Source organism: Copadichromis virginalis, linkage group LG23 (assembly GCF_057382275.1).
Source record: "Copadichromis virginalis isolate Kocher_CV1m ecotype Utaka linkage group LG23, C_Virginalis_male_GT1.1, whole genome shotgun sequence".
Lineage (NCBI taxonomy): Eukaryota > Metazoa > Chordata > Actinopteri > Cichliformes > Cichlidae > Copadichromis > Copadichromis virginalis.
Window position 1 is genome coordinate 25,891,535 of NC_140639.1, and position 15,252 is coordinate 25,906,786.

The 15,252-nt window shown below is 39.2% G+C and overlaps 1 protein-coding gene across 1 annotated transcript in view; it reads right to left on the reverse strand.

The window, feature by feature from the left end:
* The window catches only part of LOC146681027 (protein Shroom2-like), a 36,022-nt gene extending 24,305 nt beyond the window's left edge, over positions 1–11,717 (reverse strand). Inside the window, exons 1-3 of the mRNA XM_085447752.1 lie at positions 11,502–11,717; positions 8,220–8,368; positions 1,428–1,527 (exon numbers count right to left, since the gene is read on the reverse strand). Of these exons, the coding sequence (XP_085303878.1) occupies positions 1,428–1,527; positions 8,220–8,368; positions 11,502–11,717 (465 nt within the window). The remainder of the gene's footprint in view (positions 1–1,427; positions 1,528–8,219; positions 8,369–11,501) is intronic.
* Positions 11,718–15,252: the final 3,535 nt, after the last annotated feature.

Sequence of the window (15,252 nt, forward strand, 5' to 3'; positions counted from 1 at the left end):
TACGCCAACTTTAAAACACCACAGGAACCACACAAAGGTCTGAGGCTGCTTCGCTATAGCCATACAGTGAGTACATGCTTTTATTCCAAGAGCCAATCTTTCCTCCAATTCTTGCTGTTTTAGGCCAACAAGGCAAAACAGTAAAGATGGGTTTCAGGTTTTTATGGGAGCTTTTGATGAATGCACCATTAATTTAATTTGCTAGGTTGACCAATACTGATGTATGTGTCCAGTTAGTTTAACTTTAAACAATTTCACAGCTAATTCAGACCCAGACGATCTACTATTGTCCAACTTGTGATTTAAAAAGTCAGAAAAGCAGAGCCACGTCTGATCTTTATATTTGATTCACAACATGTGTTATACTGCATTGCATGTAAAACTGGCAAAAGCACATGTGAGCCTTCAATTATAGCAGTGTTTGAACCCACAAATACCAGACATGCATGGATGTTGTTTGGAGGTAAATCCGAGGTGCACATTAGGAAGATCAGCCAGGCTGTTTTGGCAAATCCTAAAACCACAGTTGGAGATAACAGGTATCATGAAGGTGGTTATCAACTTTTTCTGTTAAGCCACACTTTCTACGTCAGGCTCTGTGCACGCTCACATAACAACGGGGATTTCACGTGTCATGTGACTCTTCTTCTGCATAAATGATCCCTATGAGCACCACCTACTCCAATCAGAGACATTATTATGTAAAATGGTGATAAAACTCTATAAAGAACGTAAAAATACAACACTGTTGCAAAGGTAAGATTAATGCTCCAGAAAATCATGAGTCTTGGGATTTAGTGCACAGAGTGGTAAAATAAACATTTAAATTCCACTTAATTATTTTATGGGCGAGTGTGCTCTCAGTACTGTTGTTAATTAATTAGTTATAATAAAATTCACCTTGCTCAGAGATTTTATGAAAGGGGAAACTTAGAGATTAAAATCTTTTTTGTAGTAGGATGGAAACACGTTTACTTTTGCTGTAAAGATGGACGTCTCAACTATGGGGACTCTAGCGGCCACTTGAGTCTTGAATCAAGCCCCAAGTGGCCACTAGAGGAACTGCAGTTTCTTCTATTTTCGAAACGTCAGTTTCTGCTTTTTAGCACTGTTTCATAATAATCTTGTCCTCAGGGAATAAAAAGACAGAAGATTTTTTTCACATGTTTTTCCCTGATGCATCATACCCAGAAGTGTCAGTATTTGCACAGGGAACCTTCTGCATAGCTTCTTTAAAAAGCTCAACTTTGTAACTGAGACAGCTCAGTACCCAATTTATTTTTGTTTTCCCAACAAGACAAGCAAACTTTTCTATTTGTAATTAATTAGCTGACCCACAGCAGGATACTGACATATGCAAGAAATGTTTGATTATTTATCACTCATATGACATCACCACTCCCTGTGTCACTCCATTCCTCCCTCACCCTTTCACATGCTGCTGATTCACCATCTTGCTGACACTGGAACCCAAACAAGCGGCCGTCTGCGGGGCTGATCTCGCCCCCGTTGAGCTGTGAACGCTGCCTACACAAAAGAAAGTGCCAGCGTCATCACAGCTGGGCTTATCGATGTGTCACTGCCCGCCATGGGAAACAAAGAAATAGCTTTTTAAAAAAAAGAACAACAAAGAGGAGAGAAGAGGAATCGAATGCAGTGCCGAGAAACGTGCAAAAACTTTGTTCAAATACGTGATCACCAAACATCTGGAACATCTTCAATTTTGACTAATTCAGAGTCACAGTCTCAAGTATCTTTACAAAAACCCCAGCAACCTAATTTTAGTCTTAACCTGATCAAATTTAGGAATTAGTAAGTATGAAATCACCTCCTGCTGATCTATCAAATCTCCAGAAAACAGCAGATCAGATAAACTCTTTACTCTTTACAATGAGCTTTAACAATAAATATACAATTTAATTCTACTACTATATGTCCATGCTACAGCTTTTTTTAAATTTGTTTTCAGGCTGTTGGCAAACTGATATACTTAAAGCAGTGACAAAATGTGATTCAGTATAATAATTAGCCAGTTTTTTGATGGGTCCTGTGCAATGTTGAGGTTCTGCTGTTACTTCTGTTAGGTGATTGCCAGGCTGTGGCACATTATCTAAGTTTTGTGGGTCTAAATGAGATCTTTTTGTTATGCCGTAAAGTCAAAATGTGGCTACAAATGTAGCAGTTTTGTGGGTGGTTGCTAAGCAACATCATAGAAACTACATAGATGAGAACCTTCAGGGGTTTTAAGATGTACATGTCTGATTGGTCAACCCTTTTTTTGGTGTAGAAGAATGGAGCTTTGTGGATGGAGCTGAACGTCTTAATGGAACTACTGCCAGACTCTACTGCGCCTTCATGACAGAGGTGTGATACTGAGAAGCATCACACACTTTTCTAACACCGTGGTTCTACCTTCCTTTGTAAAATCAGCCTCTCTGCTCCTAGCAGACCTGAACTTAACACTTTCATGTGAACACAATCATTGAGCTGATAATAATCTTCATGTGACCGCTGAGCCTGATTATCAATGTTAGGATAAGGGAAACCAGATAAAGGCAAGATAGTCTGAATATGTTGAACAGGATCCAGTTATCAGTTATCCTAAGGGACACAGAATGCTGCTATCAGGCTTTTAAACACGTAGCACAACCACACCACACCAGTCCTTGCAGCCTTCGCTTCCTATCTGTTAGTTTGAGCTTGAGCCCGGCTGCTGCTTGAGACCTTCTGGCTTGACTTTGGACCAATCCCAAAGGCTCTTCCATCCATCCATCCATCCATCCATTCGCTTCCGCTTATCCTTTTCAGGGTCGCGGGGGGCGCTAGAGCCTATCCCAGCTGTCATAGGGCGAAAGGCGGGGTACACCCTGGACAGGTCGCCAGTCTGTCGCAGGGCTAACACACAGGGACAGACAACCATTCGCACTCACATTCACTTGCACATTCACACCTAGTGGCAATTTGGATTATCCAATCAACCTATCCCCACAAGCTGCATGTCTTTGGACGGTGGGAGGAAGCCGGAGTACCCGGAGAGAACCCACGCAAACACGGGGAGAACATGCAAACTCCACACAGAAAGACCCCGGCCTGATGGTGGAATTTAACTCAGGACCTTCTTGCTGTGAGGCACCAGTGCTAACCACCGTGCCACCGTGCTGCCCAAAGGCTCTTCTAGTCACTAAAGGTGATTGAGCCTTTGTTGTCTGGGCCCTACAACTGTTGGGAAATCTCTTCATTCACAGGCTAAGAATTTGCTAGTGTTCCTCGTACACAATTAAAGCCTGGAGAAGACAGTGCCTTTCAGTGTGTGGAACCCGGGCTAGCACTACCATTAGCTACTACTATTTAGCTGACTTTCTGCACTCCTGTTTTGTTTAAACAGGGTTTCTATTGGGCATTTAAAACTAATAATCATAATAATAATAATAATGCCAGGTCTCTCTTGGAAATGAGATTTTTAATCTCAATGAGATTTTTTACCTGGATAAATAATAATAATAATAATAATAATTATTATTATTATTATTCTTATTATTATTATTCTTATTATTATTATTATTATTAGTAGTAGTAGTAGTAGTAGTAGTAGTAGAAGTAGTAGTAGTATCATTATCATCATAATTTATTTATTTATTTATTTACTTTTAACGATCTGTTTATTTTATTGTGTCTTACTGTCTCTGTACATTAGCTACTATGGCACTCTCATTTGTTTTACTCTTTTTTTGTGTGTACTGCGCTTTGTGGCTGTCTGTGAAACACACTTAATAAATAATCTTTACTTAACATAGTAATTATTATTATTTTGGTTGATTTTATATACTTGCTACTATACTTGTGTCTGAATCTGAAATTGCTCTTAATTCCATTTTACTATTTTAAGTTTTCATGTTTGTTGCCTTTATTATTGCTCAGCACTTTGTTGCTCAGCACTTTGTTGCTTTGTTTTAAAGTCTGATGTGAATACAGATGAAAAAGCGAAGCAAAAGAGTCCAGGAGGCTGAAATGACAACAGCAAACTGCAGACAACAAAGTCCACAAAGATGTTTGTATTATGTTTGTATCCAGGACACTGCTGTGATCCTGTGCTCACTAACACTACTTCAGTCTCAAGAAACACAAAGCAATAATTCTGATTAATATAACTTTATACAACTTAATATATAACATTAAAAGGATATTTATTAAAAAATGAATCATTAAGGAACATGTGCTTGTTATAAACTGACCAATCAAGTAAATTTCATCTGACCAGTTTCCATTAAATGTAACATTTCACACTATATGTAATGAAATTACTAAAAGTCAGCACTTTACACTAAAACAATATTTATGCCTAAAGTGAGGAAAATGTTCTGAAACCTGAAGCTTTCCCCAGGAAATTAACATATAGATTCAGAGGGAATTGAAGTTGTTTTCAGAAGCTTTCATTCAACTCCAGCTGTTAAGCAGCAAACCAGTCTCCTAAAAATTATGTTTATGTACTATTTATTTCCAACAGCATCTAAGAAACAATCCCTGAAGACGCGCTTGATTTCATTCTCTTTTTATGGGTGTCTTTTTTTAGCACTTTGTATCATTGCAGCTTTTAAAATCTAAGAACTGTGTAACAGGCTCTCAAATCTGTGAACATTTTAAGCTAACGATAAGCCTTTAAAACACCACATCAGTCTCACTTTGAATTATATAAATGTCAGGAGATGGGGTTTTTGGAAAGTCCCTGTAAAATCAAAAATGTCCTTTTCCCTCTAAAATCCTGCCAACAAACGTGAACGCAGGCTCGAAAAAAACAGCTTACTTATCTTTGTGGTAACACAGAGCAACAGGTTTAAGACTCCACACACATTACTTGCCTCTTAAATCCACACCGAGCATATCCGCTAAATCGGAGAATCAGTTACCCACACAGATATGGTTTACCTGCATTAATGCCATCCACCTTCTTTCCACCTCAGTGTGAATCCGCAGGAAATGAAGGAAAACAGAAAAAATTCCCCTCAAGCTATTTGTTAGGCTTTGGTAAAATGTGCCTCAGCTTCTCAACCTTTATATATCATCTAGGCAGAGAAAAGCTGCCGTCATCTCAAAGTTATTCACCGCTTTCTGATTTAATCCCACTTGAGAGGAAACCAACTAATTGAATCAGAGGAGATGATGAAGTAAAAAAGACAGAATAAAAAAGACAGAAACAGAGAGAGAGGAAAAGAGGAAGTACCTGGGAGTGGAAATCTTCTCTTTATTCTAAAAACCACACATGTCCAGAGAGTGGAAACATGCACACACATAGGAGTCTGAGTAGCCAAAGCCCCTGAAAACAATGGGCTCTGCTGATACGGCCTATCCCACTAAGCAGTGTCAACTCACCTAGGCAACATGGACTATACCACTCCTCCTGCAAACAGGGGAGGACGCCTGCACTGAAGGAGCTCCCACGGCAATTCAGCGGTGTCTCAGAGAGCTTTAAAGGTCGTCTTGTTGTTCTGAGCCCGTCGTTTGCTCTCTAAACCCACTCAGATTAAAGGTCTTCCCAGCAGCAGCTTGTTGAAACACCACCAGTCCACCTTTCCCTCCTGTTGACTCAACCCACTCTGCAAAGCTGGGTCCACGCTGTGGCTTTGCAGGGAGTAATTGGATTCAAGCTCTAAGACTCTGTTGCCATTTGCAAGCAAGAAGACGAGCATGTTCTTCTGACAGGACAGGACATGGTGACACATGTAATCAAGAAGGTTATCTGTACGGGTGCATAGCGCTGTGATAATGAATTTGTATTCCTGATTTCTTATAGTTTTTTTTTTTTTCATATTTATACACCTACATGTTTTAAGTCATGAAACAAATGTTAATATTTGGCAAATTAGTTCATTTATTAGGAAAAAAAATCCTAAAAAATGTACCTGGGCCTGTGTAAAAAAGAAATTGCCCCCTATAGCTAATAACATGCAAATATGACAAATATGGAAAAACTAAGAAATCAAGAAGGTGCAAATACTTTTACTCAAAACTGTACAAAGCTCTTCTTATGAGTCCTCATTTTTATATCTACAGGCATATCACATCTTTATTACAGTTTAGATGCTCATCAAAAAATTAAGCAGCAACCACCAGGGTGAAAACCTGCAGTTCCTCTGATGTCCACTAGAGGCTGTCCCCAAAGTGAACCAGTCCCTATAGACTCCCATGTTAAAAAGTCCAACTTTACAGCAGAAATAAACATGTTTACAACCTGGTACAACAAGCATTCCTCGTCTTTATGGATATTTTCCACCTTCATACAAACTGTACATCATGTAGATCATTTTTAAAAAAACAAATTTGGGGGGATTTTGTTGAGGCTTTAAGTTGGCATGACTGGTTTGATTGACAGCTGTGACAAGCAGTCGTCACTAATAAGACTTGCTGAGCTGGACCTCTGGACTTTGTCTGTGCTGATATATTTATGCTGATATGATCATTTATTATATTATTATTCTGCTTTGCTTCACTCTTCCTCTTGTGGCAGAGCCTCTCACAACACTTTTCAACCTCACACTGGATATGAATGAAATTCCCTCAGTATGGAAATCAGCTTTTGTTGCTCCTCTATTAAAAGGGGTCGACTCAGCAGTGTTAACTAATTACAGACCAATATCTAATCTATCTGTGCTGGACAACGTTCTTGAAGCTCTTGTGTGTGAGCAGTTAAAGGAGTTTTTACACACCAATGCCATTTTATCTGAATATCAATCAGGCTTTAGGAAAAATCACATTACTATCACAGCTGCAATGAGAGTGGTAAATGATATTACTATTGTACTTGATAAGAAACAACACTGTGCATCAGTTTTTATTGATTTGTCAAAAGCATTTGACACTGTTGATCGTTGTATTTAGAGTCTTCCAGTCGGGACTCTCTGACAGAGCAGTGGCATGGTTCTCAAACTACCTCAATAATAGGTATCAGTGCATAAAATCTGATGGTCTATGTTCTGACTTTGTTACAGTGCACAACGGAGTGCCACAGGACTCTGTATTAGGTCCTCTTCTATTTATCTTCGTCTGCATGGTTACTTGTTGCTTTCTGTTCCATTTGCCCGAACTGAATTTGGTAAAAGAGCTTTTGTTCATTTAGCACCCTCGGCTTGGAACAAATTGCAGAACGAATGGAAAATGACTGAATTCATTTCATTATGTGCTTTTAAATCTAAACTACGAATCCTTGAGGACAAGTCCATAACATGCAACTGTTTCAATTAGATGTTGCCTGTGTTTAATTGGGTAATTTCTGTAACTGTGAGACACTTGCTGCTGCGTATCTTGGCCAGGTGTCCCTTGAAGAGGTTTTTAATCTCAATGGGATCTTCCTGGTTAAATAAAGGTTAATAATAATAATTAACATTTTTCTTTATTGTTAGGTCGAGTTTTTGATTTATAATTTCAGCATCTTGAGCATTAGTTCTTGTTATGTTTGAGTTTGTGTTATTGTTTGGAAGCCTGTTACGCTGATTCACTCTTTTAGTGTTGCTTTTGGATCATTGGATTTTTCATTCAGACAATTTTCATTTCTGACATGTCTGCATTTTACTGTTAGCAACATTTACAGACTTTTCAAAAGTTAGAAATCTGATGAGCTGCTGACCTGCAGGTTAAACTGGTCTCTTACCATCTCCCAGTTGAGCTGGCTTGACAGAAGTTTGGAGGGAGGGGTGTTTGGTGGTCCTCTCGGTGTAATTTACAAGTGGTTATCTGTGCTCTGGAATAACAGCACTGGCCGGAGCCCTGCTGCCTCCACAATACCAGCTTTTGTTTAAGCCTCGGGAGCAAACAAACAGCGAGAGGCACACGTAAGAGACTGTCAGGCTGCAGCCGACCTTCCTCTCCATCCCACAAGCTCGTGTTTGTAGAAGAAACACTGCAGGGCTTTAGCATTTTCAGGGGACAACTTGTGCTTCTGAACCACATATTACTTGTGTCTGCATTTTCTTTCTGATATATACCGTCAGACTCCGGCACTGTGGTTTTGACCTCTGACCTCCTGCTGAACTCCTGCTGACCGGCTGGCTGATGCTCAGCCCCAACAAGCTACACATGAGCCAAGAAAGCAGTCAAACATAGCAAAAACTGGTATAAAACCCCCCAAACCCTAAGAAAGTTCCTCTTTTGTTCCATAAAAAAATATAAAATATATATATATATATAAAAATATAAAGAAGTAGCTGCCATTTTTGCTGTAACGGTACCTTCGGACCACCAAGGTCAGGGTCTTGTGGGAGCTCTTCACCAGGCATATGGCCTCCTGCCGAGAGCCACTAAGGGGAACTGAGTTCACACTCACAATCTCATCGCCGGCCTGAAGACGGACCGCCGCAGCCACGCTGCCATCCTCCACCTGGGCAACACGAGGGTAACACACATGGAAGTTACTGCATAACAGGCCACTCTGTGACTCAAACTTGTGTGTGTTTTTAGGGCTCCACAGAATCACAATATCACTAAATGCATCACTTGGTAAGCAAGAAAATCTCTTTTAGTTTTCACCATTATTACATTTGGCAAAGGTTGCAGTCACTTGGGTGAAACTAGTCACAACTAAATATACCTCTTTGGTTGCTGGTAGGTCGCTTCAGTCAGCTGTAGCTTCCATGGAAGACGCTGACTCAGTGGTAGTAAAATTGTGAAATGTATAAACCAGACTGGAAACTGTTTGCCTTCAAAATAAAAGTTGCACCTTTTGTCATGTATTGGTTGCAACAGACTACCTTTACTCTGAAAGTGAACAATCTCTGTTTTTGGTCTGTGTTAAACTTATTCAATTTTCAAACTATGTAAACTCTGGGTGGCAGTGGCAACCTGCTAGCAACCAAACCAAACAACTCTCTATGTTACCAATTTCACTTGGCAACAGTCAGCAACCACTCAACAATCACTCAGCCAATACATGTTGGCTCAGTGGCCAATACACTGACCAGTCTCTACACCTCAGCGCTGAAATTTTCAACATGTTATCTTCAGTATGTTAAGGTTAAAAGAAAATCCTGCAGGAATACACCAATCAGAGCATCAACACAAAACCTGACACACAAAGCTGTCTAAACAGAGAGTGTGACAAACTGAACTCAAACTTTGTCTAAAAAGAACATCTGTGTATCTGACGACTGCTCCACCTTCACTTTCTCCATTACAACGAACAACGTCCATCTTTTACACACATCTATGGTTTGGTTGAACATTGCTGCACCTTTGGCACCATCCCCTGGATAAAGTTTACCATTGTAGTACAGACTTATTATTATACATTCATACATTCTTATATAGTTCTATATTGTGTATTGTGTATTTTGTTGTACAGTTATTTTATTTTCAACTTTAATTTATATATTTTATCTTATTCTTCCCAGTTAAATTTACCCTTCATTCTAATTTGTGTTATACAGTTATTTCATTTTTAACCTTAATTTATATTTTATTCCTTCCTAGTTAAATTTACCCTTTTTAATTTTTCATATTTATTTCCTATCTTATTCATAGCCTTTCCTTTTTTTGTTTTCTTTAGGTCACGAGCAGTTGTCCAAGCATTTCACTACATATCGTACTGTGTATGACTGTGTACGTGACAAATAAAATGTGAATTTGATTTTATTTCATAGGCAACAATAGAAAGACATGCATGATTAAACCACCTGATAGAACCAGCAAAAAAAATCCCAGAAACACGAGGCATCACACCAACTTATATTTTCCTATTTTCTTTTATCTTTCAGGTGGATGGTTCACTCAGTAAACTGTTTCATTATCCAGGAGAACCTGTGTTGGCTGCAACCCGAGTCCTCTGATTAATATTAAAACCCTGAGCCACCTGTAATCTGAGGTACCCTGAGATGTACCTCTTCATGCAGCAGCAGATGGAAAAGGCTGCTGCTGCCCCACTGATCAGCAGGCAGACAAAAGCTTCAATGCTCTCAGGAATATGACCCTAAATTTCCAATTAATTTGAAGTTAAGTTACTCTGCAACCGCTGAGGGCACATTTCAACCTCAGGTGTAACATCTCACACTGCTTTCAGCGGCTCTAATTACAGTCCAATGATTCAGGCACAGACAGGGTTTAAATTCTGCACCAGACATCTAACTGAAATGAAACAGATCGAGGGGATCCCTGTTCATCAGTCCATCCTTCCCATTCCAAATCTCAAATATTACCCGTTACAGTGCAAGGAAACTGCAAATGTGCTCTGACACAAGAGTTTGACATATTCTCCAATGCATTGAATATCTACAGCCAACATACAAAAGTATTTCTTAAAAATTAAGGGCCAGAGTTACTAAGTGTGGCAGACAAGAGGTTTAAAAAACTAATTTTGACTCCAAATATACCAGAAATCATTTAGAAGATGTACTGAAGAATGTAAGCATTATTGACCATCAGAAAACACTCTTACTGCGTCACATGCATGTGTTTTCTGCATGCCCTGTGAGGCTTGCAGGTGTTTATTACTGTAAATACTGCAAACTATGAAATACTGAAGAGAAAATGGATGTTTCTGCTGAATAGGTTACTAATTATTTAAACAGAATAACAAAAAAAAATCTTTAAAACCAACAAGTTAGCATTTAGTCAAGTTTAACAGATGTACAAATTATGCATTCGAAACTGTTATTTCGATTCTTTTCTTAATCAAATCATATTTTAAATGCAGCTACAATGGGTGACGCTAAATGTCCACACACTCCTTGATAACACATCACTCCACTCAAGAGGGTAAATGCAACATACAGCTTAGCCATTCATTTCCTATTTAGGCACTGCACATTCATAAAATAAGAATAATTAGTTTTACTAGCTAGTATATTGGGAATGTATTGTTCAAACCACACATTTGAACATCTGGTTAAACATTTCAGACATTAATTAAAAAAACTTCAGATGTGTCTGACTCCCATCAACAGCTGTATTTTAAAAACTATAGTAATATGATATGTAACCGATCTACTACCAGTTGTGATGTTGCAGAGCTCTGTGTGTATGCACTGCTGAGAAAGGATATGGAGATGTGCTTGGAGGCAGAAACATAGTTAAAAACCTGAAACACTTAAACCCAGTGTAACAATTATCTGTAGTGCCAGTCCTCCCAAATCTTTCTGGTAACACCATCGACGTTTGTTGTTCCATTTGAATAAACACTCCTAGCAATAACTATTGTAATCACGCACAAAAAAAGACATTTTACTGCATTTATTACAGTGCAATTTGCAATAAATTAACTTTATGTTGTGTTTTTATTATTCATTTAAATACTCTCCTCCCTAAAAATGTATCTGACAAACACATACACGATCAGTCCATGCCTTTCTGGCTCAAAATGGACACTACTTAGTTTAACTAAATCCTGATGGCAGTTCTTTAACACCAAGAGACGGGCAACTGAATCTGCCCTTCACAGGTAAATAAGGTTAATGAGTAAAAAAAATGATTACATGTTCTTTTAAATCACTGTACAAAAAGCACAAAGTTCTGCGTGTTACCTTTGTGATGATCAGGGGTTCTCTGTGTTCAGTGCCTCCCCTCAGTGTGAAGCCCCACGGAGCTCTGCCTTGGAGCAGCACCTCCACCAGCTCTGTGTCCTCCTCTTCCTCTACGTTCTTCTCCTTTACTGTCCCTCTCCATTTGTCCACCTCTCTCCACCACTTCATCTCCCCTGCTGAGAGCTTCAGGTCATCTCTGTAGTCCACAGCATGCATGACGCCTCTGGTTCAGTGAGCTCCATCAATACCAGCTCACTCTAAGGAAAGACGGAGCATTTAATGACAGGGGCACCACCAAGGGGGGCCGAGGGGGCACGGGCCACCCCCACAAAGTTTGTTGGCCCCCTCTGGGCAAGAATGTCCTATGTTGGTAATAATTTTGATAAAGGTGAGGATAAGTGAGAGGAAGACACCGTACAATGAGTTGAAACCTTAACTTGTTATTTATTTTTGCATAAACAATTTTTGTCATTCGTATTGTGTCACTTTATATGTCCCTCACAATTTCCCGTCACCGCTCCCCTGTATTTTATTGGCCCCCATATGGCCACCCCGATGAAAATGTTCTGGAGGTGCTCCTGTTTACAGAGCCAAACGGCAATAATTAAATAGCTGTTAGCTGTCTGCTAGGCTACATCTAGCCACTGAATAGGATCGCTGGACTCTGTTTGTGTCTTTGTTGCATTTTAATGAAGTTATTTGACAAATAATATGGATTTTATTTGTGAAGTTTGAGAATGTCTGAAACTGATTAGCAGGTAAATGGGTCTATGTGTTATAGCTGTACAGTTTATAGGCGCAATTTGCTAACCAAGCTAGCATTAGCTGATAACTTAGCACATCACCCACTTGTTGACATTTGGTGACTTTTGGCTCCAACGTGGCAGTAAGTAAACATTAACATTATAATTACCATCTTTTACATACAGTCTATAGTTTTATGATAAAGTCATAAAATTGTCATTGCTAATGATTTACACTGAAAACCTTTTAAAGAGAATGAATGTGATGTATTACTGGGGGGGGGGGTTAATACCATTAAAGCATCTAGTTGTTTTCTTTTTTAAAAAGGCTGTTTTCATCCAGCAGTTTCCAAACAGTTTGAAAACCCCGCTCAGTGATGGTTTTTAAACCTTTAACACTAAAGTGTCTTAGAAATGTTTACCCAGAGCCTAAATCAGTGATAAAACAAAAACAACACATAACCAAAGCTTGTTGTGGCCAGGTTGCCACACCCCAACCTTAAATTGACAGGCAGCATCTTCAGTGTTACAAATGCTAACATACATGTCAGATAAACTGCCCCAATCAGCCTTATGTTTTTTATGTTTTTAAATATGTTTTAGATATACAAAATATTGCATATTTTACCACTGTATAGATGTGAAAACACCACTAACCATATTACGGCAGATAAAAATCAATTATGACTGTATGAGAAATTAAAATGAGCTAAAGTTGAAGAGAGTTGAAAATTTAACCCTTATTTTATGATTTATATAATTTCGACACCTTTGACTTACTGTAAACGAACCTTCTCTCCACAGCCTCCAGCAGGTGATGGTGTCGCTCTTTCTCCAGTCTTTTCTTTTAACCTGAAGAAACTCGAACCGCTGTTCAGAAAACTTCAACCCTCCTCAGAGACTCGCAATCATCTCTCCCTCGGTCTTCTTACACCTGTCTTATGATGTCACTACGCCCCCTAGCGGCGGCGTCTCACCGTTTGATGCCTTCACTTGCTGCTGTAAACTTAATTCTCCAATGAACCTTTCATTTACTGACATTTGCTGGCGTTTACTGACCCGTCTGACTGAACATAAATGCACCACAAATATTTGATTTTCTTTATTTTTTTTCTTTTTACTTTAAATCTGCAAGTTTCCTTTTCTGTTCTTAAACCTTAGTCATGAAGTAAATATTTAAGTGATTACTCTCTTATTAGCTCCATCCTTCCTTTCGATCAGCCAGGTGCAACAGCTCATTGAGAGTTTTAACTGCAGACTATTTTGCATATTTAGGTTTGTGACAACTTGTTTTAAAAAGATGATTCCATAATTTTATACTTATGATTTTGGGAAAAAAAATATCTGTGATTAATACTCTACATTATTCAAGATACTCTATTTTATTATACTCTTTCAAGGTTGTATTCCATTTTGGATATAATTTACAATAAAGGTGACAAATGAACCCATATTTACAGACCAAGTGTGGCAGAAAGAAAAGCTCAGCGTGTCTCTCTTCATCAGCAAGACTACGCAAAAACTAGCAGGTAGAGTTTCACACATTTCTGGTCCTCAAATGCAGCAACACAGCCTGATGTTTAGACCTCAAAGTAGGAAACTCAGAGCTGTACGTTAGCACGCTTTTTGCAGGGGGAAAAAAAACATCTTTGTTTGTTAAGTGCACCTGCCACCTGCCTATGCAATTTTAACAAGAGACTAAATAAGTAAATGGCCTGTATTTATATAGCGCCTTACTAGTCCCTAAGGACCCCAAAGCGCTTTACATATCCAGTCATCCACCCATTCACACACACATTCACACACTAAATAAGTGTGATGAGTTTACTTCAGTTCACTGCACAGTCACCCACGTGGATATGTGTCACCCGTGGATGCTCTGCTCCAACAGCGGGACAAAGACGTTTGGGTCAGAAACCCCCGTGAAGCACAACAACAGTCAGGACATCTGCACGCGGCTTCAAATTGAGCTGAAACCTCCCTGCTAAGTCACGCTTTCTGTTCTCATGCTTGAATTATGGCTGACGGCGCCAAACTTTCCTGATTATTTACACACTATTGGACCAGTCAGTGACTTTCTCCAGATTTGTCCTCCATGGAAGGAGGCTGAAAGTTATTCTGCTTATATAAACTGTTTAAATGCATGTTAAGACTAAACATGGGCAAAGTAAAAAACAAAACAAAACACGAGGTCAGGGGATGTACAAGTCCTCGCTCTGAGCCAAAATCCAGGATTCAGACTGCTTGAAAGGCTCCTGAGTTTTTTCTACACTGGCTCTGTGTGATGTCATAGAGGGGGGGGGGGGGGGGGGGGGAGATATCCCTAATATGGTCAGCTCAGGCACAATAAACTCAGGGGTAGGAGTCAAAACTGCTTGTTTCAGACAGAGGATGAGCCGAGGAGGGTTCGAGCTACTCTAAAAGAGCCCAATAATGAAAGGACATAGAGCTGGCAATAAGCACAACTGATTTTCCACCACTGTCATTCACATCATAAATTCCACCTCTTACTGTTCATCTGCAAAACTGAAAAAAGTATTACAACCAAACTTTCATCAAGCAGTTTTCAGATCAAAGCTCTAAAAAAACAACAATGCTCACCGTCTGATTGGCAGCTAAAAACAGAGAAATCTCCCCGAGGAGGTGGCGGAGACTAAAAATAGGTGCCATAACAACCCAGTTTTGCTTTAGATGTTTACAGTATTTTTTTAAACTTACAGTATATATCTGACACAAGAACAGGAGAACAGAGTCTTCAGAAAGTTGCTGAACAGCATAAATGCATGTAAATGTTTCTTGTGTGCCAATTCTGAAAGTGATGGAGTCACAAAGACAAGGTGCTTCACAGCAGAGGAAACCACTCAGTCAGATCTTCCATTTGGCGAGAGGTCGTTCAGAAAATTGTATTTGATTTTATCAAATGCTCCATATGACCAGTCATATTCAGAAGCATGACTGCGATCTTTATGGTAATGTATAGGCAGCTTGTTAATTTTTGAATCAAAATG